Source organism: Leptodactylus fuscus, chromosome 2, assembly GCF_031893055.1.
Source record: "Leptodactylus fuscus isolate aLepFus1 chromosome 2, aLepFus1.hap2, whole genome shotgun sequence".
NCBI classification, from domain to species: Eukaryota; Metazoa; Chordata; class Amphibia; order Anura; family Leptodactylidae; genus Leptodactylus; species Leptodactylus fuscus.
In genome coordinates this window covers 175,154,190-175,180,058 of record NC_134266.1, presented here as the reverse complement: position 1 = coordinate 175,180,058, position 25,869 = coordinate 175,154,190, and the positions used below count along the sequence as shown (strand labels likewise).

General features: G+C 47.2%; 1 protein-coding gene and 1 non-coding gene across 2 annotated transcripts; both read left to right on the top strand.

The window, feature by feature from the left end:
- The first annotated feature begins 418 nt into the window (after positions 1-418).
- Positions 419-6,742, top strand: LOC142195403 (large ribosomal subunit protein eL21). The gene is made up of 6 exons (XM_075265160.1): positions 419-475; positions 2,403-2,481; positions 3,900-3,961; positions 5,239-5,351; positions 6,272-6,422; positions 6,614-6,742. Exons 2-6 carry the CDS (start codon positions 2,415-2,417, stop codon positions 6,701-6,703), a joined length of 483 nt encoding a protein of 160 aa, XP_075121261.1. The 5' UTR covers positions 419-475; positions 2,403-2,414; the 3' UTR covers positions 6,704-6,742.
- On the top strand, positions 5,381-5,515 carry LOC142196405 (small nucleolar RNA SNORA27). Its single transcript, XR_012715233.1, has one exon. It is a non-coding gene; the product is annotated as a small nucleolar RNA SNORA27 (small nucleolar RNA).
- Positions 6,743-25,869: the final 19,127 nt, after the last annotated feature.

The window sequence follows — 25,869 nt, the reverse complement described above, 5'->3', positions numbered from 1 at the left end:
TAGTGAGGTGACTAGATTGGAGTTGCTGGAGGGAGGACCTACCAAGAGCAACTCCATTCTAGACGCAACCCTTCGTGCACCTCGCAGCAGCTCTCCATGATGTTCCACTACACAGGATACAGTGGAAGGTCCTGCTTACACTTAAAGACACGCCTATCTGGTCATGTGACCTTGTGACGTCATAAGGTCCTTACGGTGTCTAGTATTTAGCCTTTACCCTTTACAGATATCATACGATAGTTGTCCTATTTATTGCCTGTCTAAAATTGTATGATATTTTTCTAGTCAGTCGTGTACTTGTGGGTTTATACATTCACGTATTTTTCAAGTGTTTTACTATGTTCGTATACGCTCTCCTGGGCCCGGGCAGTCACTAATTTCCGCTCAGGCACGACATTAGACAGGCCTCAGGGAGTAGATGTTGGGAGAGGAGGAGCTTGAGCTCTCTCTTTCCGTTGTACCCACCATCTTGGAGGTAGGCGCATGGGAGCTCGGGCTGCGGGGATATTCCGGGATTTCTCTAGAATCTGCAGTGTTCTGGGGGTAATTTTGCTCTCTGTGTGAGGGGGAGCTGACAGGGAGCCGGTGGTGGAGTTTTCTGGGGCTAGAGGATGCGCTGCTGCCGGGCAGGGGCCGGTATATGGTGGGCAGTGTGGCCTGGTGTGTTCAGGCCGGTCACGGAAGCTTATGATCATCGTGTCACTAAATACACCTCTAGGTTATATAGCGATGTAGCAGAGCCGAGTCTGTCATCACGCTGCTATACTGATGTGTCTACGGTTATGATACAGCCCAGTGGGATCTGTAATCTGCCTATGGTCTGCTATCCATTTACATCGGGCGATACTGATGGGACGTGGAGCTGGAGCTCATACTGATAGGAGTGTATACTGAGCTGGCTGGTTCCTATAGGCATCTACTCTGCTTTTCTCCCCCTAGTCTTTGTAATTGATGTTGTGTGTACTTGATGGATTTGTGCTGTACCATATTGCTGTACTCCTAGGTGGTGTGCAGTATAGTGCGGTGTACATGTACCTGGTACGTCACTGCTCATATACTGAACCCTCCCATATACATCAGGTCCTATATTCCTCTATTATATGTACACACTGGACGTGGTGAGGAATATACTGCCAGACACTAGTACAAGCTGATCAGATCCACTTACCTGCCCGTTCTGTTCCATGACATTTGCTATCGGACAGTTAGAGGTCCCCATACACATTAGATTGGTGGCTGTGAGTTCAGCTGACCTGTATCTGTGTATGACCAGCCCGGGCATTATATAGGCGCATCTTTATTTATCATCCTATTCTGCATATCTATATAGACCTTGTCAGGCACTGTCCCATATAGGATTCACAGTCTGAATTCCCCATCAGTCTGTCTTTTGAGTGTGGAAGGAAAGAAGAACATGAAGAACATACAAACTCAATAGTCATTTTGCCCTTGGTCCAATCGAACCCAGGACTCCAACCCTGCCAGGCAATAGTGCTAACTACTGAGCCCCCATGCTGACTTTTGTTACTGTTCAAAATCCAGCTGCTAAAGACTTGTTTACCCATGCCACTTATTATGATCGCCATTTTGTCACTGTCGTCTTCATCTGACTGTATTTATACAGTGTTACTGCCTAGTGAGCGCTTCTCATATGCAGTCACTAAGGTGGGCACGCACCTTTAGATATAGCTGTGGTTAATGTTCATTGTATTGATGGCTATTTATTGTAACTTTTAACCCCCGCCCCCATACACCTAAAAGACAGTCTAACCTGCCATCTGTCATGTGTATCGTTACCTGGTTCTCCCCAACAGAATGAATCTGGCTCCATAAATTTGTTGAACAACCTTGCTGACACGAGTGCTCATCTGTAGGGATGTGTTATAATAACTGTTGGCAACAGCTACTGTCTGAGTTGCCTTCATACACGTGCATGCCTGGTTCATTTGAGTCTGTCTGTGTTCGCAATAGGGGAGGTGGAGACTTGGCCACTGCTAGACAGTTCTAGTGGTGGCTAATATCCCTTGAGTTCAAGGGGATTGAGAATATTGAATTTCTGCAGCCCAGCCCTCTCCATTGACTTCTTCCTTTGAGGAAGGATGGAGCTCCCATATACTATTGCAAGGCCCATAGAGATCTGTTGTTTTGGCAGGTCTTCTGTTTATAACTAGCTTAAGCAACAGTTCCTCTCTGACAGTGAGAAATTACTGTCTGGTCTGCACCACTCTACAAACCCTCAATTCTTCAGCTCATTAATATTGGTGTGACTTTTATAGTACACTGTACTGCTGCTACATAAGACACATTGTAGTACCAAGTATATGGGCCTATAAGAATGGGTTCTGAATCTGTCCATAAGTTTTTATGTTGCGTTATTCTAATGTTTTGTTTTTTTTCTGCAGTAAGGTGCAAACATGACCAACACAAGAGGTAAAAGGCGTGGAACCCGTTATATGTTCTCTAGACCCTTCCGTAAACATGGTAAGTTTCCTGTTACCCATATACCATCATGTACACATTTTTGTCCATGGCAAAAAAACGTGCGTTAAACGAACAAGCCATTGAATTCAATGGCTAACTACATTTTAGACGTGTAAAATGGATGGAATACACGGAGCGTAAACTCCGTGTGAAAGGCCCCTAACAAAGTCTGTCTGTAAATGCCTGACTCAACCCAATTTCAGTATCTGCAAAATCACAAATGTGTTTAGACCTATTCTTGGTGGCTTGACTAAGGGATTACAATGGTAATATATGGTAAAGGTATAATTGTAACAACATTGGCATTTCCTTCGCCATTCTGAATAAAGTTCTCGACTGGCACTAGGTGCGCCTTGCAGGAAGGGTCAGAATGCTTTGTGTTGGCATGACCAAGGTCCTGTTGTCGTCTATGTACTCTGGTGTTCCTACAATAGTCGAGGTATCTACTTGTGCTCTATGATGACCATACTCCTAACTATTTACTTTCTAAGTAAATGTGAGTCCATCATTTCACCGGTTCTGAGAGCACAAATTACAATCCCTTGTGGACGATGAGTTATTATCCAGCCTTGTGTAAGTAAATCTGAAGAGGTTTTGTAGGTTCTGAATATTGATGGGCGAGCCTTGGGATAAACCATCACTATAAGATGGGTGGGGGTCCAAGTAAGGTAGTTGGAGGGGACAGAGCTGCAGTACACAGGACTTGGAAATACTGAAACAGAAATGTAACGTTACGCAGCTAAGGCCTCATGTACACCATAGTGCTATCCGAGAGGGTGGATCCGATGCTTTGTGGAATATGGAGCCTATCTAGCCGTGTGACAACAGAATGCGGGACGTATGGCTTTCAGATGTCATCTGAGTTCATTGCGATAAAAAAAAGAAATCAGCCCCTTACTCCCTTGCCCTGAATACTCAGTTGTGTGCATGAAGCCTAAGAAGGTGTTCACGTGTAGGAATTTGACACTGAATTTGTCAAGTAAAAAACATTTAATTCAGGAAGCAGATTTTTTTTTTTGTGCTTGTCAAAAACCAAGAAGGATTTTGACACAGAATTTATAGAATAATGCCGTTACTGAGCAGGGCCAAACTCCGTTCTTCACGGGAAAGTTGTGTTTTCCACCTCAAATTCTTTTCCTTGGGAGTTCTCAGGTGGAATCTGAGAGTCCACTAGTTGATAAAATCAGACGGATTTTGCCTCAAATTCAGCGTCAAGTTCCAGCACGTGAACTCCCCTTAGTTTGCTATATTTGTATTCAGTTCGGCGATACGACTCGGACTCCAGGCTGATACATTATATCCACTATATACAGTGTAGTAGAGTACTGATTTGGGTGGGTTATCAGATTCTACTTCATATATTTTGTATAGTTTTTCCAGTTGGGTTAAAGTTTTGTTTTTTTTTTTCCCCATTCTAGGAGTGGTTCCTTTGTCAACATACATGCGCATCTACAAGAAGGGTGATATTGTGGATATCAAGGTAAGAGCTGGATTTAATAGGCTACACTCTTTCTGTAACTCCTATAGAAAAATAGATGCTGCTGCACACGCTAAGCTTCAATGATTAATGACAATTTATTCAGGGACAAGTGATAACAGTGATAATGCCATGAACATTCAGGTTAGGAAGCATATGTGGATAAAGCAGCCACTAGATCAAAGGTGTGTATAACGTTTTGGTCCTTTAGACCTTCATCAGATATAATCTAGTATTGGGCAGGCGAGGAGGAAAGGGTTCATGGCATAACTCCCATAGAAAGTCATACAAGTGCTACACTATCTGCATAAGTTTTACCAGCCTCTATGGAACTTGTGGAAACAGTGTAGAACAGATGTTTGGGTGCTTCAATGACATCTGACCACTTCAGTCAGACTCTTGACATGTTTTCTTTGTGGGTTGTCCATGGTGGACTCGCTACATGTGTCTTTAATCTTTGAAAAATAGGTTCTAACATTTTCTAGGCATGTCAGGATGGGTCAGAACAGTTTGGTCATCTATTCTCCAGCATCTGCTTCCCTTAGATCCTGATGTCATTCTGTCCCTTCTATAGGTCATGATATTCCTACCCTACTGGGAGTAACTACTTGTGCTCTATGATGACCATACTCCTAACTATTTACTTTCTAAGTAAATGTGAGTCCATCCATTTCACCGGTTCTGAGAGCACAAACTACCTCACTTGTCGTGAAAACAGATCACATCTATAGTCAGGCGGGATTTAAAGAGGTTTTTCAGTTCTATGTTAAAAAAATAAATAAAATAAATCCTACATTTACCACTAATTGTAGGTTACACATGTACATTGCTTCTAATGGAAAAGTACAGGTGTATCAAGGTAAATAGTGGTAAACTTAAGTGGCTGAGGGTGACAGTATGACAGCAGCCCTGTGCTGGGGTTTGTATTTTATGACTATAGTGTAGGGGTTGTCAGCTTTACAATTATTGGTCGGCACTCCGAGGACCTCATCTTTGATTATTATTTTTTTTAAAATTTAAATCGGCACGCAGAACAAAAAAGATTGCCTACCCCAGGTCTACAACATAGACCTCTACTGTCCTGTACTGAAATGGTGCTCTTAGTTTGGGACAGTAGACTTGTTCTTGGTCTGTGTTGTAGTTGTTCAGCTTACTGTTAGCAGCAGCTCCATTTTGGTACCTACGTAAAATACTTCATCACATATATAATGTGCAAAACTAGAAATTAAGCAATTGAGCAAACCTCTCATTTCTCCCCTGTGCAAACTTGTTCTTTGCAGGGTACAGGCACCGTACAAAAAGGTATGCCACATAAGTGCTACCATGGCAAGACAGGCCGAATCTACAACGTTACACAACACGCCGTGGGTATTATTGTGAACAAGCAGATCAAGTAAGTGGCGAGGATATATGGAGCATGTTTAAAGCCCTTTCACTTTACCAGTTAGATCTGTATATATCTGGATTGGTCATTCATGAGGGCTATAGAAGAACTCCTCTTAAAACCCAAGCAGAGTCTTGCTGTATCTTGCTTGTGTCCTGTCAGAGGAGACATGTATGTGCAGACTGCATGTGGTGGTCTGTAGAAAGCCTTAGTTATCCATTGTAGGTATGCTCACACTGGGATATTTCACTGTGGATGGGGGAAACATTGACAGTACTAGTTATAATGCAGTGTTAGAATATGGTTTCACTGAATTTCCAGACTCCTGAATGTTATATTTTATTTATTAGTGTCTGGGGACTTCCTGTGAAGGGGCTGTAAAATCTGATCCATAGATAACCTGGATTTCTCAGACTGGAGAACCCAAGTGTTCTAGTGATCTGTAGCTGAGATCTACTGACATCCCCCTGTGTAGAGGAGGCCTTAGGAGAACCTCTTGATCCTTGGCTACTTGCTTTATTACTGAGAAGCTTTGAAGTATTTGGGCTGGAGGAACTAGCTTCAATGTCTGTAAACCATGTGTGGTCATGTGATGCAAAACCAGTGAATGAAGGATCCAGACTAACCCCTTGAGGTCTGAGGGACACTGAAGATGAATGTAAGGCACTTATTACACTGTAAGGTGAAAATTATGATGAGCGAGTTAAAATGGAGTTTTCTAGTTCAATTCTTGGATTGGATTGTGATCTGCTTTATACATGGGGTTAGAGGCTGAGACTAGTTGCTTGTCATGGTGGTTGCCCAATGTGGCTGGAAGTGTATTGGTCCAGTGTAGTTATTGGATGAGGTTGGGGTAACACAAGAGCTTCATGTTGATGCTTCATTTTTGTTTGACACAAGGTATAGTAAGTCTTCATTTTATTATATAGGGGTAAGATCCTTGCCAAAAGAATCAACGTCCGTGTGGAGCACATCCGCCACTCCAAGAGCAGAGACAGCTTCCTGCAGCGCGTCAAGGAGAACGAGAAGAGGAAGAAGGAAGCCAAGGAGAAGGGCACCTGGGTGGAGCTGAAGCGTCAGGTACGTTGCGACCAGTGGTCTGGACTGTTTGGCCTTTTGGGTGCTCGGTGATGATCTTTCTCTAAACAATTTACTGTAATGGTAAATGTGAGTCTGTAATTTCACCGGTTCTGAGGGCACTTGTTCTGTTAATAATGTTTAAGGTCTTCTAACGCATGTTGGTAATACATTTGTTTTTTTCTGTTTTACAGCCAGCCGAGCCAAAAGGAGCTCACTTTGTCCGCACTTATGGAAAGGAACCTGAGCTCCTTGAGCCAATCCCCTATGAGTTTATGGCATAATGTGACACAATTAAAACATTCTTCTTTTTGGAAGTTAAACAGTGTCTGATTTTTTTGTTGACCCTTTTCTCTTATATTGGTGGGAGTGGGGTCTACAAGACGTGGAGAGGGATGGGCGTTACCAGAGTCCTTGTAAATGCCAATACCTCATTCACCTAAGTGAACAGTGTCTACTACACATGACTAAGAGACCACACACATACTGGGGCAAATGGCCACAAGATTTTGAAGGTAAAAATCCTCAAAATCATGCTTTTGGACTTCAAATGTGCTTGGCCTCTGGTTATAGATTTATTTTTAACTTATTAGACTTTGGCACACACTTTATATTGTCACAAACTCTGAATCTATGTACTTGCAGGTTCTAGTCTAGCTAACACTTGAATGGCAGTAAGTTGCAGTACCCTTAGGCCCACTACACAATGTCCACAGCACCATGGCTCTGTCAGCTGATGTGGCCCCCACTCCTCTCATATTGATTACCTAATAGGATAGGGCAGGGTTCAGAAACCTTCGGTACTCCAGCTGCTGTGAAACTACGACACTCCGCATGTTCCAAGAACAACAGAGCAAATATGCATGCTGGGAGTTGTAGTTTTACAACAGCTGGAGAGCCAAAGGTTGCCTACCTCTGGGATCGGGCATTAGAGTCTTAGACCTGCTACCAGAGCAGCTTTTAAACCACTTCTACACTGTTGTAGGATCTCCTGGTGACACTGACCATACCCTTTGTGTCAGTTCAATCTCTGCAAACCAGTTCTGTACACTCATGGCATGGACATGCATAGCAACACCTGTCTTCTTTTATGCTTGCTGTCTATCAGCCATTCTGTTTAGTGGGTGGGGACCATAAACAAAAACCAGCGTTCCTGCAGGCACAGCTATGTCCTGGGTGCACCGAACAGCTTTAACTTCTTTGTGACCAGCCTGTGGAAATTCTTCAACACTGAACACTGGTTATCTGGTGCCATTCAATCACTGTGTCGCTTCTAAAGTTTCCCACCTTCCTTGTGTAACATATAAACTTCAAAGTTAAAAGAAAAGTGCGGATAACCTTGATGCAGAATTGCCATGTCTGAGGGGGGGGGGGGGGGGGGGGTTGGCTAGGTCACATGTGGGCTGTTAACATAGAAGTACATCCTCCTCCACAAGTGGCCATGGGGGTCTTCCATTAGGAGTGACTGTGACTCTCAATGCCATTTACATCTATGGTGTAATCTGAGTGGATGGTAAATGGGGATTTCACCAGCAGACCTGAGAGCTCTCAGCTGCCATCATGTAGAGAATGTCATGCCACAACAAGAGACCTAAGAGTTAATATGACACATAAAGACTGTATTTTCTACAGAAAAACTCTTAGGCTGGGTTCACAGTTTTTTTGGTTCGGATTTTGATGCGGAATCCGTGTCAAAATCTGCTTCCAAAAAACGTCTTTCAATAGAGCTAGCGATTTTTTTTTTGTTTTGGTTTTTTTCAAGGTCCATGCACTGTGCTGGAGAAAACAAAACAAAAAGTAAAAACTTCTCCAAAAAAACCTCTTGAAAAAAAAACATTTTCTAATTCCTGAAGCGGATTTTTTTCTGACCAAAAAACTCCGTGTGAACCCAGCCTTAGAATTTTAGACTCATGCTGTGACTTGAAATGCAACTGTAAGGTCTCGTATACAGCAGAATACTACTGTGTGTATCTAATCCCAAACATGGAGTGGATCCAAATCTTACCCTACTGTCTGTAGTTTCCACCTGGTTTTGGCATAAAAATACAGAACAGCTATGTCCTATACTATATGCAACATGGGACAGAGAAGCTGCAATAGGCAAGGATTCCCATCATTAATCACTGTAATGTAAGGTCTCGTGGTCTAGAAAAGGTGGTGTGAGCGCAATTCGCTCTAAGTATCACCATATTGAAGTCCAAATTAAGTTGTCTTTTTCCTTTTTATAAGCCAGGCTCAGAGAAGCAGGTTGGACTTGAATAATTAGCGTAACGTGATTGGTGGAGAAGTTGTAACAATAGTCCGGGCGCATGCCTATTGGATAAGAAACTGGAAAGAGGTCACACTCTCCTGAGGGCTCTAAACAAAATGGAGTCCACAGCGCATGTCTGACCGCATGGTCTAAACAAAATGGTGGTTGTGAGCACAATACAAAATTGAGGTTACACAAGCTGACATCCTCCACAGTGGGCAATGTACAGTTCAGGTTTTATAGATACTTGTCCAATAGTAGACAAATTCTTCAGGAAATCTCTGCAGTCGTAATATCCCTGAGTTTGTCATGTAAGTTTAGTCACATCTTCATTGGAGATTGTTGCAGTGTTTGGCAGTTTCTGTTACGTCAGGAGTCCATTCTTATATATCTTACTAAACTTAATGGGCTCCATATGTTGTAACATTCCCCTGTCCATTGTTTTTGACCTTCTATAAAGCCCAACGCTAGTGTGAACTTTGGTGTCACTATTAACATTAGTGAGAGTTGCAAGGTGACAGAAACTGTTAGTCATGTGAAAGTCCTGTTGTATTTTTTTTTTTTTATAAGTAAAAAAACAGTCCTAGTCATGTTGCAGACGTTCACATTTCTTTATGGAATTCTGCTAGGCTACAATCCACAACACATCTGATTTGTGAACTCTTTCTTAAAGTGGACCTTTCACCATCTGGGGAACATGCGGTTTAATACAGCGCTAGAAAGCCGTCAGTGCGCTGATTCCGCTTTCCCATTCTGTGCCCCTGGGAAGAGCTATCGGTGCCATTACCGATCCATTTTGGAAATGAGACTCTGTAGGACTCTGCAAATTTGGCGCTAAAGTGGTCAATGATTGCCCTAACTTTGTATATGTGGTTAAAATTTGGGGCATCTTGGGGTGGGCACTGAGAATCGTTGATTATGTAGAATCTGTTTTCCCTTAGTCCTAACAACAGCACAGTACAGGGTATTTCTGCCCCTGTGTGCTGGTAGGACAGGTGGAATTTTTACTCAGGAATAAATGAATAAGCATGACTACACCCTATAAGAGGGCACAGAGACCTTCCCCGTAGGGAGGATTTCCTCACCTTACAGAATTTAATACTGAAGCACAGCAGTATCACCTATAGTGCTTCACAAAAGTAAGACCAGGGAGCTGCAGAGCAAATTTGGTCTAAGGGCATAGCCCTATTCTCCGCCCAAGTAGTTGACACCGCTCTTGTGGAGTGAGCTCTCAGAAAAACCGGGGCAGAAACGAAATTTTAATGGTCTCCTTGACCCATCTAGAAATAGAGGCCTTCGAGGCTTTAAGGCCCCTATGTCTTCTAACTAGATTAAAAGGAGGTTCAGATATCCTAAAAGGCCTTGTGCAGTCAAGGTAAACGGGCAGGCACCTCGCATGATCCAAAGTGTGGAGCCTCATCTCCTCGGGAGAAGAAAGCGCAGGACAAAATACAGGAAGGGAAACCAACTGGTTAATGTTAGAGAAGGCACTTTAGGCCTGAGCCCTGGAAGGAACCTTAGTTGGACCCTATCCTCAAAAAAAAAGAAATGTAGGGTTCTTCAGAGGAAAATGCCTGGAGTTCTACCCTCTTGGTGGATGTGATAGTAGTTTTGAAAGTTAGATACTTTAAGTCAATATCCTCTAGTGGCTCAAATGGCGGATAAAAAAGCTCAGATAGGACCGTGCCCAGGTCCCATTGATGCACAGGAGCAGCCACCGAGGGCCTAATCCTCATAGCTCCTTGAGAAAACCACTCAAGAGAGACTGTTGCGATAAACACCTCCCTAGACAGGTGGACAAAACGGAGACCTGCACCTTCAGGGTGGCAGAAGATAGCCCTTTGTCTAGACCGTCCTGAAGAAAATCCAAGATCCACCCCAACTGGGGGATCAGAGGAATCCATACCATGGTCCAGACACCAGGATTTGGAGATATTACCAATCTTTTTTTTTTTCAACTGTAGTTTTTATTGAAATTTTCTAAAATATTTAACAATACAGAGAGGAAGGAAAAAAAAATACCAATAGTAGGAGGGGAAGGTGACACTGCCAAATCCCAATGCCAGAACGAGCAAAAAACTTAACAAAACAACATGAGGGAGAACAACAGACAAACAGAGACAAGGAGGGAGGGGGAGGTCCAAGATTAAAGTCCATGTAGCGCACAGTGAGCGTCGCAGGGAGACCAAACGGAGTGGAAGGCGTCCAGTGTGTTATTGAAACTAGCAGTGAGAAATTCAAGGCTCCGCACATCCTTGATACGGCCCAAAAGTTCGACACCTGAGGGGGGCTGACACCCCTCCAATGTTTTGCAATAAGGGTTTTCGCAGCCGTGCAGAGATGGAGAAAGAGTCTGGAAGTCTTGCTACCTAGGTGTCTAGGAGGGAGGTTCAATAAGTACAGGAGGGGATCTAGAGGGACCCCCTGTATGAACAGGGTATCTGTCAGAGCTTTCACCTCCCCCCAGAAACCCAGGACAAGAGGACAAGACCAAAAAATGTGATACAGTGATCCTATTGCAGCGCCAGCATCTAGGAAGAAGCGTTGGGTTAAGAGCGTTTCCCTGAAGGTTATACACTGGGACGATTTCTGAGCGCGAGACCAATCTGCCACTGTCCCTGGGAGATGGGGGTACCCAATGCCTCCTCCCATTTGGCCATATATCGGTGCCAAATGGGAGAACCAGTCACCTGAGAGGCAAGAAGTTGGTATATGAAGGATATGAGGCCCCTCGTAGAGGTGCCAGCCCGACAGATCCTCTCAAAGGACGTAGGGAGGGAAACTTGTGGAACCATGGAGAGAGCGGATAAAGTGAACTACCTGGGAATAATGAAGCCATTTGGCCCTGGGAAGACCTAGGTTAGCTACAAAATAATCAATGGGCCTGAGCGCCAGCGTCACATGGTCAATCATGTCAGCAATCCGGAAGAGGCCTGCCATTGACCACACTCTAACCATGGCGGGTAACAATCTATCAGGAAGAAGAGGGTTGTATAGGATAGACATCATAGACGAGCGCAGAGGCACGAGACAGAACTTAGCATTACACGTGGACCAGATGGAGTGTGTTAAACGGATGGGTCCAAGTAAGTAGGGGGAGGGAGGAGTGCGGGGAGAGCTAACCCACAGAAAAGCATTGGGATGCATAGGGTCAACCAGAGCTTTTCTATCTCCACCCCCTTAGTGTATGCCGGGGCAGAGGCCCAGAACGGAACACAACGCAGGTGAGTCGCCCAATAGTATTGTAAAAGGTCCGTGACAGCCAGGCCCGCAGACTCCCTCCTCGCCAACATAACCAACTGGGGAATACGTTGAGGTTTGGCCTGCCATATAAATCGAAAGATAGCTTTTTGCAAAACACGAAGATCATTCCGCGGGACTGCGACGGGGAGCATCTCGAAATAATAAAGGAGTTTCGGTAAAAGGGTCATTTTTACCGCACGATCCTCCCGAGCAGGGTGATCGGAAGGGGCTGCCATCTATCCAGGAGAGACCGTAGATCGCAGAACAACCGTAGGTAATTGACCGAATATAGGGTATGGTAAGAGGGGAAATCTGGGTTCCCAGGTAACGAGTAGAAGACGAACACCATTGAAAATCAAAATTGGAACGAAGGAGCGCAAGATCGCTGTGCGGAATGTTGAGGGGGAGTGCGGTTTTTGTCCCTAGTGGTGGACAAGGAGGCTTCCCCATCAACATCTTTGGTCCCTCGACCGGATGGACTTCAGCAGCCTGAAAAACCCTGGTCCACAGGAAAAAAAAAAGTCTGCTGGAAATGCTGGAGTCTTCATCTCCAGAAGATGTAGTCCACATAGAAAGGCCCTCTGCCCCCTAGTGGTGCATGAGGAGCTTCTCCATCAAAATCCTTGGTCCCTTAACCGGATGGACTTCAGCAGCCTAAAAATCCCTTGTCCACAGTAAAAAAGGTCTGCTGGAAATGCTAAAGTCTTCATCTCAAGAGGTAGTCTTGCCCATTACCTGCAGGTCTTCAATAGAAGGTAACGAGAGGGAGGCGTTGTGTTTTTTGGGGTTTTTTTAAGGCTGGGAGATGGAGTCACGGATGTCTTTTAACGAACCTTCTTAGTAGGACACTTCCCTCAGGTAAATAGGCAGTCGGCCTGCCACCTCAGCATGGACTTTGAAGTCCGGATCCATCATGAAATACTTAACCTAGACTACAACATCACGGGTAGAAGGCTCCTCACAATCTGCACCTGCAAGATTCTTCCACTCATGATGCTCCCCTCAGGAGCAGAGGTAGCAGGTACTCAAGGCAGGTAGCCACCCCAGGAGGCAAGTAACCGAGTCAAGCAGACACCGCAGATGGATGCCCAGATAGCCGACAGATAAGCATCGAAAGCCACCCCAAGTGGCAGGTAGCCCACAGTCAGGCAGACGCCGCAGATGGCAGCAGGCAGGTAGCCCAGGTGGTCAAAAAGGCCAGTAGCCACCTCTGGTAGAGTACAAACAGAATTGAACTCTAGAACCAGTGCATTCAAACATACTGTAACAGTCTGTTTCCCTACAGACTGAGCCAGAAAAAAACCTCCCTTTTTTTGTTTTTTTTCAGAAAAAAAGAGGACCAGCAGAGGAATCATAGGGGAGGCAGGGGAAAAAAAACCTGGGCAGTCAGAGTAGGTTTTAACCCTGACAGTACAGAAATTCACCGGGTTTTCAGCTAGACGCCAGATCACCCATCTGTTTGCAGAGTGAAGCAAATGTCTTGCTTCATTTTGTTCCACTTTGAAGCTCCTTTTTTTTTCTACAAAAAATTTGAAAAATACAAAAAAATCCCTCACTTCCTGTTAGTTTTCCTTTTTTTCTCTAGCTGGATAGTTGATTTGGTCACCAGATGCCAGATCACCCATCTGTTTGCAGAGTGAAGCAAATGTCTTGCTTTATTCTGTTCCACTTTGAAGCTATTTTTTTCCTACAAAAAAACAGAAAAATAGAAAAAAAATCCCCCACTCCCTGTTAGTTTTCCTTTTTTCTCTAGCTGGATAGTTGATTTGGTCGCCAGATGCCAGATCACCCATCTGTTTGCAGAGCGAAGCAAACGTCTTGCTTTGCTCTGTTTTTGTAATAGCAGTGCTGGTGTAGGTAACTCTAATTTTGATTTAAAAAAAAAAACAAAAAAACAAGTAAAATATCCAGTAGGCTACACAGCGCGGAGGAAGCATACGCTTTGCTCTGCTCCAGCAGCTCTGGCAGTGACATGGACAGTACGTCAGAGTATGTCCCTTCAGCTAGTTACGACTGTGATTCTGACTCTGCCTTTGGTCCTCAAAGTCCTTTGGTAGTTCAAGCAGAAACTGAGTCAAGTGCAGGCCCTAGCACTGTGGTCCCGGAGCCTAGCACTGCAGTCCCACTGCAGCGTGGGAGTCCTGTGCTTCATTTGTGCCCCAAACACCTCCATTTATTGCAATACCTGCAATAAATGCTGATTAATTTCTTCCACTTGTTTGTGACGGACCAAATAATGGAATTAATTGTCCAACAGACAAACATCTATGCTGGACAATATATTTCAACCAATCCCACATCCGTCTATTCCAAACACTGGAGCCCAATTAATGTCCCAGAAATAAAAAAAAGTTTTTGGCACTTTGTTAATGGGATTGGTGAAAAAGCCTTCAATAAGACCGTATTGGAGTGCCACAACTGTCCACGCAACCCCTGTATTTGCAGCAGTACTGAGCCGTTTTCTTCATGAGACCCTCATGAGATTATTTCACTTTACTGATAATTCCCAAGTGCCCTCTAGGTCTGACCCTTCCTACTAAAGGCTAAATAACATAAGACCCCTAATTTCCCTCCTCCAACAATCCTTTCTTTCCTTATACACCCCCGAACAAAATTTGGCAGTTGCCGAATTCCTGATGAATTTTAAGGGTCGAATTTCATTCTGCCAATTCATCCCCTCAAAGAGAGCCCGCTATGGAGTAAAAGTTTACAAAGTTTGTGAAAGCTCCTCAGGTTATACCTGCAATTTTTTTGTTCCCTGTCGTCCGTACCAGCGGCACAATGTGGGGTATTTCTGCCCCTGTGTGCTGGTAGGACAGGCGGATTTTTAATTAGCCAATCAAAAATGCGTGGCTGGCCCTATAAGAGGGCACAAGAACCTCCCCTCTGCGTGTTTTTTTCTGTCCTGTGTGGTCAGAAGGACAGGTGGGAGGACTTGTGTCCTCTTATTGGGCTCTTTAGGGTTACTTACCCTTTGAGCACAGTACTCTCTCCTCCAGGCCCTTCTTGATTGAAGTCTATCTTCTGGCCTGTTGAGGGGAATAGTGTTAGCCTGCGTTGGCTTACCTCCCTCTCCCTCCTCCCTCCCCCCCCCCCCTTCCTCCTTCCTACCTTCTCTTCTCCTCTAGGCTTGCCAGCTGTTCCTCGAACCTGTTCGGTTCATCTTTGTCGCATCCCTCCTCCGGCCGCGCCGCTGATGCGGTGGCCAGATCAGGTGCGAAGCGGCAGCCGGAACTAGAGTTCCCCGGCGATGTTTCGCGGGGTCCGCTCTGCCGGGTGCGCACTTCCGGTTGGGAGCCGGAAGTATGGATGGCGCCATTGCGAATGCTGGCGCCCGCGGTTTCTGGCTCTGGCAGCGCTGGCCACGCATTCTGGCCAGGAAAGCGGCCTCAAGAGGCTGGGGTAGGTGCCCTTGTGGGCTTGCTGGGGGGGGAACCTTTTTTCTAAACCCTGTTTGGGTTAGACTTGGAGCGGTAGCTCCGCCCATTTCCGGCCGGGTTAAAGGTCAGGCCGGCCGGCTATTGTATACCTTCGGCTTCTTAGTGGCGCTGAAGGCTGGTATTGTGGTTGCCTTGAACCTAAAGCTCCAGTTGCTTCTACCTGTTGCTTCTACATCTTTATTGTGTCACCTTGCTGTCCGGTCTTCTGGACCCGGTAAGATCCACCCTTTTATATTTAGGATGATGTCTTGGTGACAAGGTTGCATGGTCTGTTGTGTCTCTCTAGGATATGTCATCCTCTACTACCCCTCCGGGGGATTATAGGAGGAAAACTACTGCTAAAAGGAAGCATCTTTTCTGTTTTGACTGCGACACACCGCTCCCTGATGGTAGGTAGCGGCTTAAAGGGTTATCCCCTCCGGGGTATTACCGGTCCTATAACCCGCCTATTATTTTTAGGCTACGAATGGGCCCGTTGTCGCGGTTGCAGAGGCCCTCCACCTGAGGAGCCCTCTCCTAGAGATATGATGGCCTGGGTCAAGGAGATGGTGAGTTTGGGCATCGCTCGGGTAAAAATGATTCCCTTGCTTGTACTCTCCTTTTATTTTTTCTGCAGGATGATTCCCTTAAAGGCATACAGTCTACCTTGTCTCAGCTCACCAAGAGACCATGCACTGAGCATCGTTCCTCGTCCCTCCCTCCCCTGGAACATCTACGGGTGGCAGAGGATGATTCCTCCGAGGACGACTCAGTAGTTTCCAGCAGACCTGTGTTCCACTATGAACAAACAGGCAGGCTGCTGAAGTCCATCCGGTCTACAGTGGGCCGAGATGTTGACGGGGAAGCCTCCACGTCTGCCTCTGGGGGACATATTGCCTTCCATGCGGACGCCACGCTGACCGACCTCATGGGGCAGCAGTGGAAGCAGCCAGAAAAGGGACATTCACTGTCCAGGATCTTTAAGACCTTGTTCCCTATGGATTCGGCTCAATGGGATTCCTGGGGGCCTACCCCGAAGGTGGATCTAGCCGTGGCGAAGTTGTCTCATAGAACCCTGGTGCCCCTTGAAGATGGATCAAATCTTCAGGATCCTCTGGATCGTAGGGCTGACGCCATATTTAAGAAGGTTTACTCTGCTTCCTCTGCCCAAGCTTCGGTAGCCATAGCCTCTACCACTGTGGGCGATTTTCTACGTAATCGCCTAGCCACCTTGGAGCGGGATATTGATTCCGGCGTGGACAGGGATGACATCTTGGCTTCCATGAAGAATATTCATAGGGCTGCAGATTTTTTGGCAGAGTCTTCCCGCCATCAGTTAAAAATTTCAGCCAAATCGATGGCGTTGTCCACTGCGGCCCGTAGACCCCTGTGGCTAAAGCCTTGGCGTGCAGACTTCGCATCCAAAGCTGCTCTCTGCGCGCTCCCCTTTGAGCCAGGAAGAGTGTTTGGCCAAGGCTTGGATACCATCATGGAGGGATTAGCAGAAGGTAAGGGGAAGTCCTTACCTCAAGCATCTAGGGGCAGACGTGCCCCCTCTAGAGGCAGAGGTTCTGCCTCTAATTATAGACGCCCGGCTCAGCAAAGGCGTTCCAGATATCGTCCTAGGGGAACCGGACGAGGCGCTTCCAGGGAAGACACCAAGAGGAAGCCGGAGTTTTGACGCGGGGCAGCTCCCTGTGGCCCCCCTTCCTGTGGGAGGACGTCTTTCGGCTTTCTTCAGAGCTTGGGTCACCCATATTCAAGATCCATGGGTGTTAAAAATTATACAGCACGGGTATCTTATCGATTTTCAGCTTCCACCTCCAGATCGGTTTGTTGCCACCAGAACCCTTCCACCTTCTCAACAGGCCAGTCTAGAGGCTTCGGTCGCCGAGTATGTTATCAAGGGCGCCCTAGAGAAGGTCCCAGCCTCGGACCTCGGTCAGGGAGTTTACTCCCCCGTCTTTCTGTTCCCCAAAGTCACCGGGGGCTGGAGAATGATAATAGACCTGAGGTACCTCAATCGCTTTATCAGGAAGAGGTCATTTCATATGGAAACCTTGGATTCCGTGACTGCTTTTCTCCAGCCAGGAGACGTGATGGTTACCCTCGACCTGAAGGACGCCTACCTTCATGTCCCTATTGCTCACTCCCACAGGAAATTCCTCAGGATTGCCGTTTCTATGGCCGGCCACAGGGAGCACTTTCAATTTACAGCTCTGCCGTTCGGCATCACTTCCGCCCCCCTGGTATTTACCAAGGTGATCGCTCCGGTCGCCGCGGCCCTCAGACTGCAGGGTCTCTTCATCGTTCCTTACCTAGACGACTGGCTACTGAAAGCTCAGTCTCCTGCTGCTCTCCTCCAGCAGCTCAACCTTGCCATCAGCTTCCTACAAGAGTTAGGATGGATCATCAACTGGGAGAAGTCCGAAATCGTTCCATCCACACGGAGGAAATTCCTTGGGTTCATAGTGGATTCAGAAGCGATGCAGATCTTCCTCTCCAGCCCAAGGAAGGAAAGGATCCAGGCCAGTGCACGTTTTCTATTGCACACCCGGCGGGTAACTATCCGCACCGCCATGAGAGTCCTCGGCCTAATGTCATCCTCGGCCAGAGCAGTCCCTTGGGCTTTATGGCATTTGCGTCCCCTGCAGATGGAAGTGTTGACAACCTGAAACAGGTCTCCACGGGGACTGCACAAGAAGATCTGCCTTTCTCCCGCTACCCGTCTTTCCCTCAGATGGTGGATACACCTGAAAGACGGAAGGTCCACGGTCCCGACATTGTGGACCCTGTTGACAACAGATGCATCCCAGTGGGGATGGGGAGCCCATTGCCAGGACAAGACTGTACAGGGACGATGGAGATGTCCGGAGCTGGGGTCTTCCAATCTCAAGGAACTCAGAGCTGTGTACCTGGCCCTAGTACACTTTGCCCCGGAATTGAAAGGCAAGTCTGTCAAGATCAGATCAGACAACATGACGGTGGTAGTCTACATAAACAAACAAGGGGTCACCAGGTCACCAACCTTACTGAGAGAGACGAATCTCATATTCACCTGGGCAGAGAAGAATCTAGTCCAGTTATCCGCTGTTCACATAAAGGGCTCCCTGAACATAGTAGCGGATCATCTGAGTCGGGGTATTACCGTATCAGGAGATTGGTCTCTCAATCCAGACGTATTCCAACAGATCGTCCAGAGATGGGGTCTCCCGGAGGTCGATCTTATGGCTACCCGACTCAATGCCAAGGTAGGGACCTTCTGCTCTCTATACCAGGAGGACAATCCCTTGGCAGTGGATGCCCTGTCCATCCCATGGAGGTTCAGGCTGTTTTACATATTCCCTCCAATTCCAATCATACCGAAGGTATTGATCAAAATAAGACAGGACCAAGCCTCGGGAATAGCCATAATCCCGTTCTGGCCAAAAAGGGCTTGGTTTGCTCAGCTCATACAAATGAGTCAGGGCATATATTGGAGGCTTCCCCCTCTCCCAGACCTGGTAACCCAAGGAGAGCTGAGATGCCAGGATCTGAGGAGACTCAACCTGACAGCCTGGAGGTTGATCAGTCCCTATTGAGGAATAGAGGACTGTCACAAGCCGTCTTGAAGACCCTATCCAGCGCCAGAGCGGATTCGACTAACAGGAATTACCGTCGAATTGGTAACATCTTTAATGCCTGGTGTCTGCAGCATCAAGTGGACTCCACTGATCCCCCGATGGAGGCGATCCTGGACTTCCTTCAAGACGGACTAGACAGAGGTCTTGCTGCGGCCACACTCAAAGTACACGTAGCGGCCCTGTCCGCCTATCTGGGGAGGCGTTTGTCTCAGGATCCTTTAGTGAGCACCTTTATTAAAGGAGCAACTAGGCTGAGACCGGTGGTGAACACCCCTGTCCACCAATGGGACCTTATTCCGGTCCTGAACGCTCTTTGTGACCAACCATTCGAACCCCTGGAGGAAGTCTCCCTTAAGTTACTGACCGGCAAAATGGCACTGCTATTGGCAGTTACAACTGCCAAAAGAGTTAGTGAACTACAGGCCTTATCTGCCGAAGAGCCATATACTATTTTCTTTTCGGACCATGTGCAGCTTAGGTTCCTCCCAGGGTTTTGTCCCAAGATTCCATCCGCTGCAAATAGGAACCAAACAATTTCCCTTTCAGTATTTTGTCCTTTCCCCTCTTCACCTGAAGAGGAAAGATGGCACAGGCTGGATGTAGTCAGATGCCTGCAAATTTACCTGCAGCGCACTCGCCCTTTTAGGCAGGCCGAAAACCTGTTAATCAGCTATACGGGGAAGAATAAGGGCGCCAAAGCCGCCAAGGCTACGATATCCCGCTGGGTTTCCGAAACCATAAAAGTCGCCTACACCGCCCAAGGGCTGCCGGCCCCATCTTTTCTTCATGCCCACTCAACCAGGGCAGTGTCCACCTCTCGGGCAGAGAGGAGTGCGTTGTCCTTAGATCAAATATGTGCAGCTGCCTCCTGGGCATCTGAGTCCACGTTCATTCGGCATTACCGCCTGAAGGACCGGGTGACAGATTCCTCTGCCTTTGCCCAGACCATTTTAAGCTCGGTCATGGAATAATCCCGCCCATCTTGGGGCCTACTTGCTATATCCCCACATTGTGCCGCTGGTACGGACGACAGGGAACAAGTGATTATGAAGATAATCTTGTTTCCCTTAGTCCTAACAGCGGCACAAGATTTCCCACCCTGGGAATCATATCTTATGTATAAAACTGTGTATAAATATGGAGGTACTTTTGTATTAACACGCAGAGGGGAGGTTCTTGTGCCCTCTTATAGGGCCAGCCACGCATTTTTGATTGGCTAATTAAAAATCCGCCTGTCCTACCAGCACACAGGGGCAGAAATACCCCACATTGTGCCGCTGTTAGGACTAAGGGAAACAAGATTATCTTCATAATCACTTGTATACAAGGTGTGGGGAATTGCTCAGGTAGATACTTGTAGCAGTGCAGGAAACAGGAACACAGACACTGGATTGCACACAGGTTCAGGCTTTATTCACATGTAGCACATACACTGCTTTTGCAAAGCCACAGTATAAACAAAAACAAACTCCTTCTCGGCTGAGAAAACTAACTTAAACGTAAGGAAACTTTTCCCTGACTATACAGGAGACTGGCTACCAGTCTCCCACCTTGGCAACAACAATGGGTGGCACAGTACCTGCTTTGGAAGTCCGGTCTGGACAGCTCAACTCTGTCTGTGTGGTGCCACCCTGCTAGTCTTCACACTCAGACTGCTATTAGGGCCTGATTAGTCAGCTGACCTCCCTGGTGTGAATCTTTACCATACACCCTTTAGCTGCCTGGCTGGAATGTACCTGTCTTCCCAGATCACACCCTTCACTCTCTCACATCCACCCCCCCCACCCCCATTCTGACCCCTCGGGGCGAATTCCAGCCACCAAACAATAAGTTCGAGACAAGGTATCCGCATTGCCTTGCAGTTTCCTCGGCTCTGTGCTCCACTGTGAACCTAAAGTTCTGAAGTGACAAGAACCACCTGGTCACCCTGGCATTCTTGTCCTTGGTCCTGCTCATCCAAGTGAGGGGTGAGTGGTCGGTCACCAGACGGAACTGTCTCCCAAGCAGATAGTACCTCAGGGCTTCTAATGACCATTTTATGGCCAGACACTCCTTCTCCACTATGCTGTAGTTCTTTTCTGCTGGCATGAGTTTCCTGCTCAGGTAGGTGACTGGATGCTCTTCTCCATTCACCTCCTGAGACAGGACAGCTCCCAGCCCTACATCTGATGTGTCTGTCTGGACCACAAACTCCCTCCTGAAGTTGGGCGTAATTAGGACAGACGATCCACACAAGGCCACTTTTAGCGCCTGAAAAGCACTTTCTGTCTGGCCATTCCACTGCACAACGGACCTTTTACTCTTTAAGAGGTCCATCAGGGGAGCAGATACTGTGGCAAAGTTTGGTATAAACCGCCTGTAATACCCAACAATGCCCAGGAATGACCTAACTTGTTTGGTGCTCAGAGGTCGAGGCCATTCCCGGATAGCGTTGACCTTGTTGACCTGGGTTTGATTATACCACGGCCAGTGGCGTAACTAGGAATGGCGGGGCCCCGTGGCGAACTTTTGACATGCCCCCCCCCCATCCCAACTGACGCCGAAGACCTCGACCGACCCCCCTCCTCCACACTCTATTATGTCCCTTAGTAAGCCCTGCACACAGTATTATCCCCCATAGTGTCCCCTGCACACAGTATTATCCCCCATAGTGGCCCCTGCATACAGTATTATGTCCCTTACTGGCCCCTGCACACAGTATTATGTCCCTTACTGGCCCCTGCACACAGTATTATCCCCCATAGTGTCCCCTGCAAACAGTATTATCCCCAATAGTGTCCCCTGCACACAGTATTATCCCCAATAGTGTCCCCTGCACACAGTATTATGTCCCTTACTGGCCCCTGCACACAGTATTATCCCCCATAGTGTCCCCTGCAAACAGTATTATCCACAATAGTGTCCCCTGCACACAGTATTATCCCCAATAGTCTCCCCTGCACACAGTATTATCCCCAATAGTGGGCCCTGTACACAGTATTATCCCCAATAGTGTCCCCTGCACACAGTATTATCCCCAATAGTGTCCCCTGCACACAGTATTAACCCCAATAGTGTCCCCTGCACACACTATTATGTCCCCTCACCCATAAACAATTATTATACTCTGGGGTCTTTTCAGAACCTTGTAGTTCACTTCCCCTATCTTTTCCATTACCTCATAGGGGTCTTTCCATTTGGCAAGAAACTTACTCTCCACTGTGGGAATGAGTACAAGTACTCAGTCATCGGGTTTAAAGGTCCTTACTCTCGCCAACCTATTGGAAACACGGCTCTCAGCCTTTTGGGCCTCCTGCAGATGCTCTCTAACCATGGGCATGACTGCTGCTATCCTGTCCTGCATACCAGCAATATGTTCAATAACACTTTTGTGGGGGGTGGGTTCTTGCTCCCACATCTCTTTGGCGATATTCAAGAGACCCCTAGGATGTCTGACGTAAACCAACTGTGAAGTGGAGAGGGGTATAGTGTGGGAGAACCACTATTTTTCCCCAAGACTGTTGCAGTATGCACAGGCGTTTAGCTTGTAGGTCCCAAATTGGAGTAAAGTTCGGGCCAGTCCTGCAGGGCAATCCATTCCAGGCTTGGAAACAGACCAGCAGAGCTCTGTAAGTAGCCCAGGTGTGCTGGTTAGTGGGAGAGCGAGGAGAGAGACTGAAACACTGACACAGTCAACCAGCCTGAGAAAGCTCTGCCAAAAAGGACGCTGTTAAAGTGCCGGGTATGTGTACCCCTTGTTTACTTGTAAACCCTGTTTTGTTAGAAGGTCAGCAGTAGGCTGACCCCCTGGTTAGTGAGGGAAGAACTCGTTTAGTAAGCCGCCGGACAGGCGTAGGTCTTTATTTTCATCTGTTTGTTTTGACATGCTGTGCTGCTGAGCAGCACTACCTCTACCTTTAAGCTTGTCTGCTGCAATAAAGACTGCTTTTGGGAAAGAAACCAGAGCTTCTGAATCCCCCGTACATCACACAACTCAAAAGGGGAAAACCCAGTGGAAGCCTGTGGTACATCACAGATGGCAAACATCAAATAGGGTAACAGAACATCCCAGTGTTTTCCATCCTTGCTTACCACCTTTGTCAGCATACTTTTTAAGGTTTTGTTAAATCATTCTACTAACCCGTCTGTCTGGGGATGGTAAACAGATGTACGCAACTGTTTGATATTAAAAAGTTTACACAATTCCCTGGTGACTTTAGACATGAACAGGGTACCCTGATCTGTGAGGATCTCCTTGGGTGGTCCCACTTGGCAAAACATGGCGAACAACTCTTTGGCTATCTACTTTGCTGACGTGTGCCATAGAGGGATGGCTTCAGGATATCGGGTAGCATAGTCCATGACTACCAGAATATGCTGATGCCCTTGAGCGAACTTAGCTAAAGGACCTCAAATCAAATCAAATAGGCTTTATTGGCACGTCCGAATAGATATTTGGCATTGCGAAAGCTAGTAAAGTGGGGGGGGGCAGTTGGAGTCGAGGGGGAGAGTATGGGGGGGGGGTGATTTGGGGTATAACAGTCCATGGAGTCTCATTGTCAGAACACGGAGTCACCGCTGTCTCCTTGCTGTGCAGCGCCTCCCCGGGAGACGTGTTAAGAGTTCTGTTGGTTGCGATTAGGTGATTAAGGGTTAAATCTTTTCCCTACTCTCAGGACTCTATGCCATTAGCCATCATAGGTTTTGGGTGTGGTTTCCTCTGCTGTTATTTAAACCCCACCCAGGCATGTATCCTTGCCAGCCATTCACTTTGTGTTTCCTGGTCTCCTGCTCTGTCAGATATCCTGTCTGTGTATCTGTCAGTCTGTGTATTAGTTGCTGTGTACCCGGCTCGTATTTGACTATTCTTTTGTCTTCTGATTCGGCACTTCATTCTGATATCCTGGTTTAACCCTCTGCTTGTCTGACCTCGCCTTCTCTATTGTGTTCTCGCTGGGACTTGTCCTCCCTGGTTCCATGCTATTTTGTCTTTTGTTTTGCATTGCAATTTACACTGTGCTTTCTGCTTAGGTGTGACCCTCGTTACTCCAGCCCCTAGCACTTTCAGGGCTTCCTCTTCCTTCACCCTAGCCACCTGGACAGTAGCGTAGGAGTCACGGCAGGTGCACTCCAAGTAGGGAGTGCATAGGTCTGCCTCACCTCAGATATAACAGCATAGTTCTAGCCGCAGGGCCTACGACCCCTTTTGTCATTAGTTGCACAGTTTTAAATCACAGCTGTGTCATCTCGTACCGCCTGACCCTGACCCCAATCCTTACACTTATCTTTCTCTTAGTTGGTGACAGTTGTATGGGGGGGGGGGTGATTTGGGGTATAACAGTCCATGGAGTGTCATCTTCCTCTTATTTGGTGGCCGCTATATGGGTGGGTGGTTTGGGGTATAACAGTCCGTGGAGTCTCATCTTCCTCTTAGTTGGTGGCCGCTATATGGGGAAACCTACCAAGTCCATGGCAATCCTTTCAAAGGGTACCTCAATAATAGGCAGAGGTACCAGGGGGCTTCGAAAATGTGCCATGGGGGCATGCAACTGACACTCTGGACATGTTTCACAAAACACTTTAATCTCATGATATAACCCTGGCCAATAAAAATGCTGCGATATGCGGTCCAGTGTTTTTGTGGCACCTAGGTGACCCCCTAGCACATTTATGTGCCAACTCCAGCACTGTCTGGCGATATGGCTGGGGTACCAGTAATTGCTCTAAGGTCTCACCTCGCACCCTGTTAACTCTGTATAACAACTCCTGGTTGACAACCATGCGGGGGAACATCTCATCAGTGCCTGGCTGCTGAGACACACCATTGATAACACTAACATTTTCCCAGGCTCTTTGCAGAGTGGGATCCTGGTGTTGTACAGTACCAAAGTTATTATGTGACACTTTCAAATGTGATATCTGAAGTTCAGTACCCGTCTCCTCGGCTTCACCTGCCATTACCTCTAGGGGAGACATAGAGCCACAATCCTCTTTTAACATGGTTACCGCTGCAGCAGGAACCCTAGAGTCCTGGTCATTAGGTTCAGGCTCAAGGACCTGACCAGACAACACTTGTGGTATTCTTGGGGTTAAATCTTCTGACCCTTGTTTTCCCCGCCACAGAGTCCAAAATAGGGGAAAGTCCCGTCCCAGAATGAGGTCTTGGGGCAAGTTCTTAACAAACCCTACTTCATGTCGGCTCTCTCCACAGGGGTCTGGATGGAGACAATCATGGTTAGGTAGCCCTTTATATCTCCATGTATGCACAGGACCCCGACTGTGCGTCCAATGGCAGTCCCGTGGTTAACATAATTCTCATTAACAAGGGTCACCCGACTGCCAGAATCCAGTAGTGCCACCACTAAGCACTCAGCCACGGTCACCTGGCACAGGTGGCGCTCATCAACAGTGTCTGGCGTGGCAGCAGTGTAAACAGGTGCAGCATAGAGGGACACCCTCCAGCCCAGGCTGCTGTCCAGTGGCACGGGGACAATTAGTCGCAATATGGCCCGGCTCATGGCACTCCGAGCAGATGACAGTCCTTCTCCCTTGGGTCACTACCTTATCCTGGGGAGCCCGATATAAATTGGCCCTCTGGGCCTTGGGAGTTTGTGGCATTTGGGGGCGCCCATTCCCAAGGGACTGTGTAGCGCAATATTGCTCCACCAACCCCACCAATGCATTGGCGTTTCTTGGGTCACCATGCCTCACCCACCTCTGGATCTTACCCGGTAAAGACCTCAGGTACTGGTCTACGACAACCCGCTGCACAATCTGCGCTGGGGTCAATGTCTCTGCCTGGAGCCACTTCCAGACAAGTTATACAAGGTGGTGCATTTGTGACCTTGGTGGTAACGCCTCCTGGTATTCCCAATCATGAAGTCTTTGAGCCTGGACATTCTGGGCCAGTCGGGCCAGGATCTCTGCCTTCACAT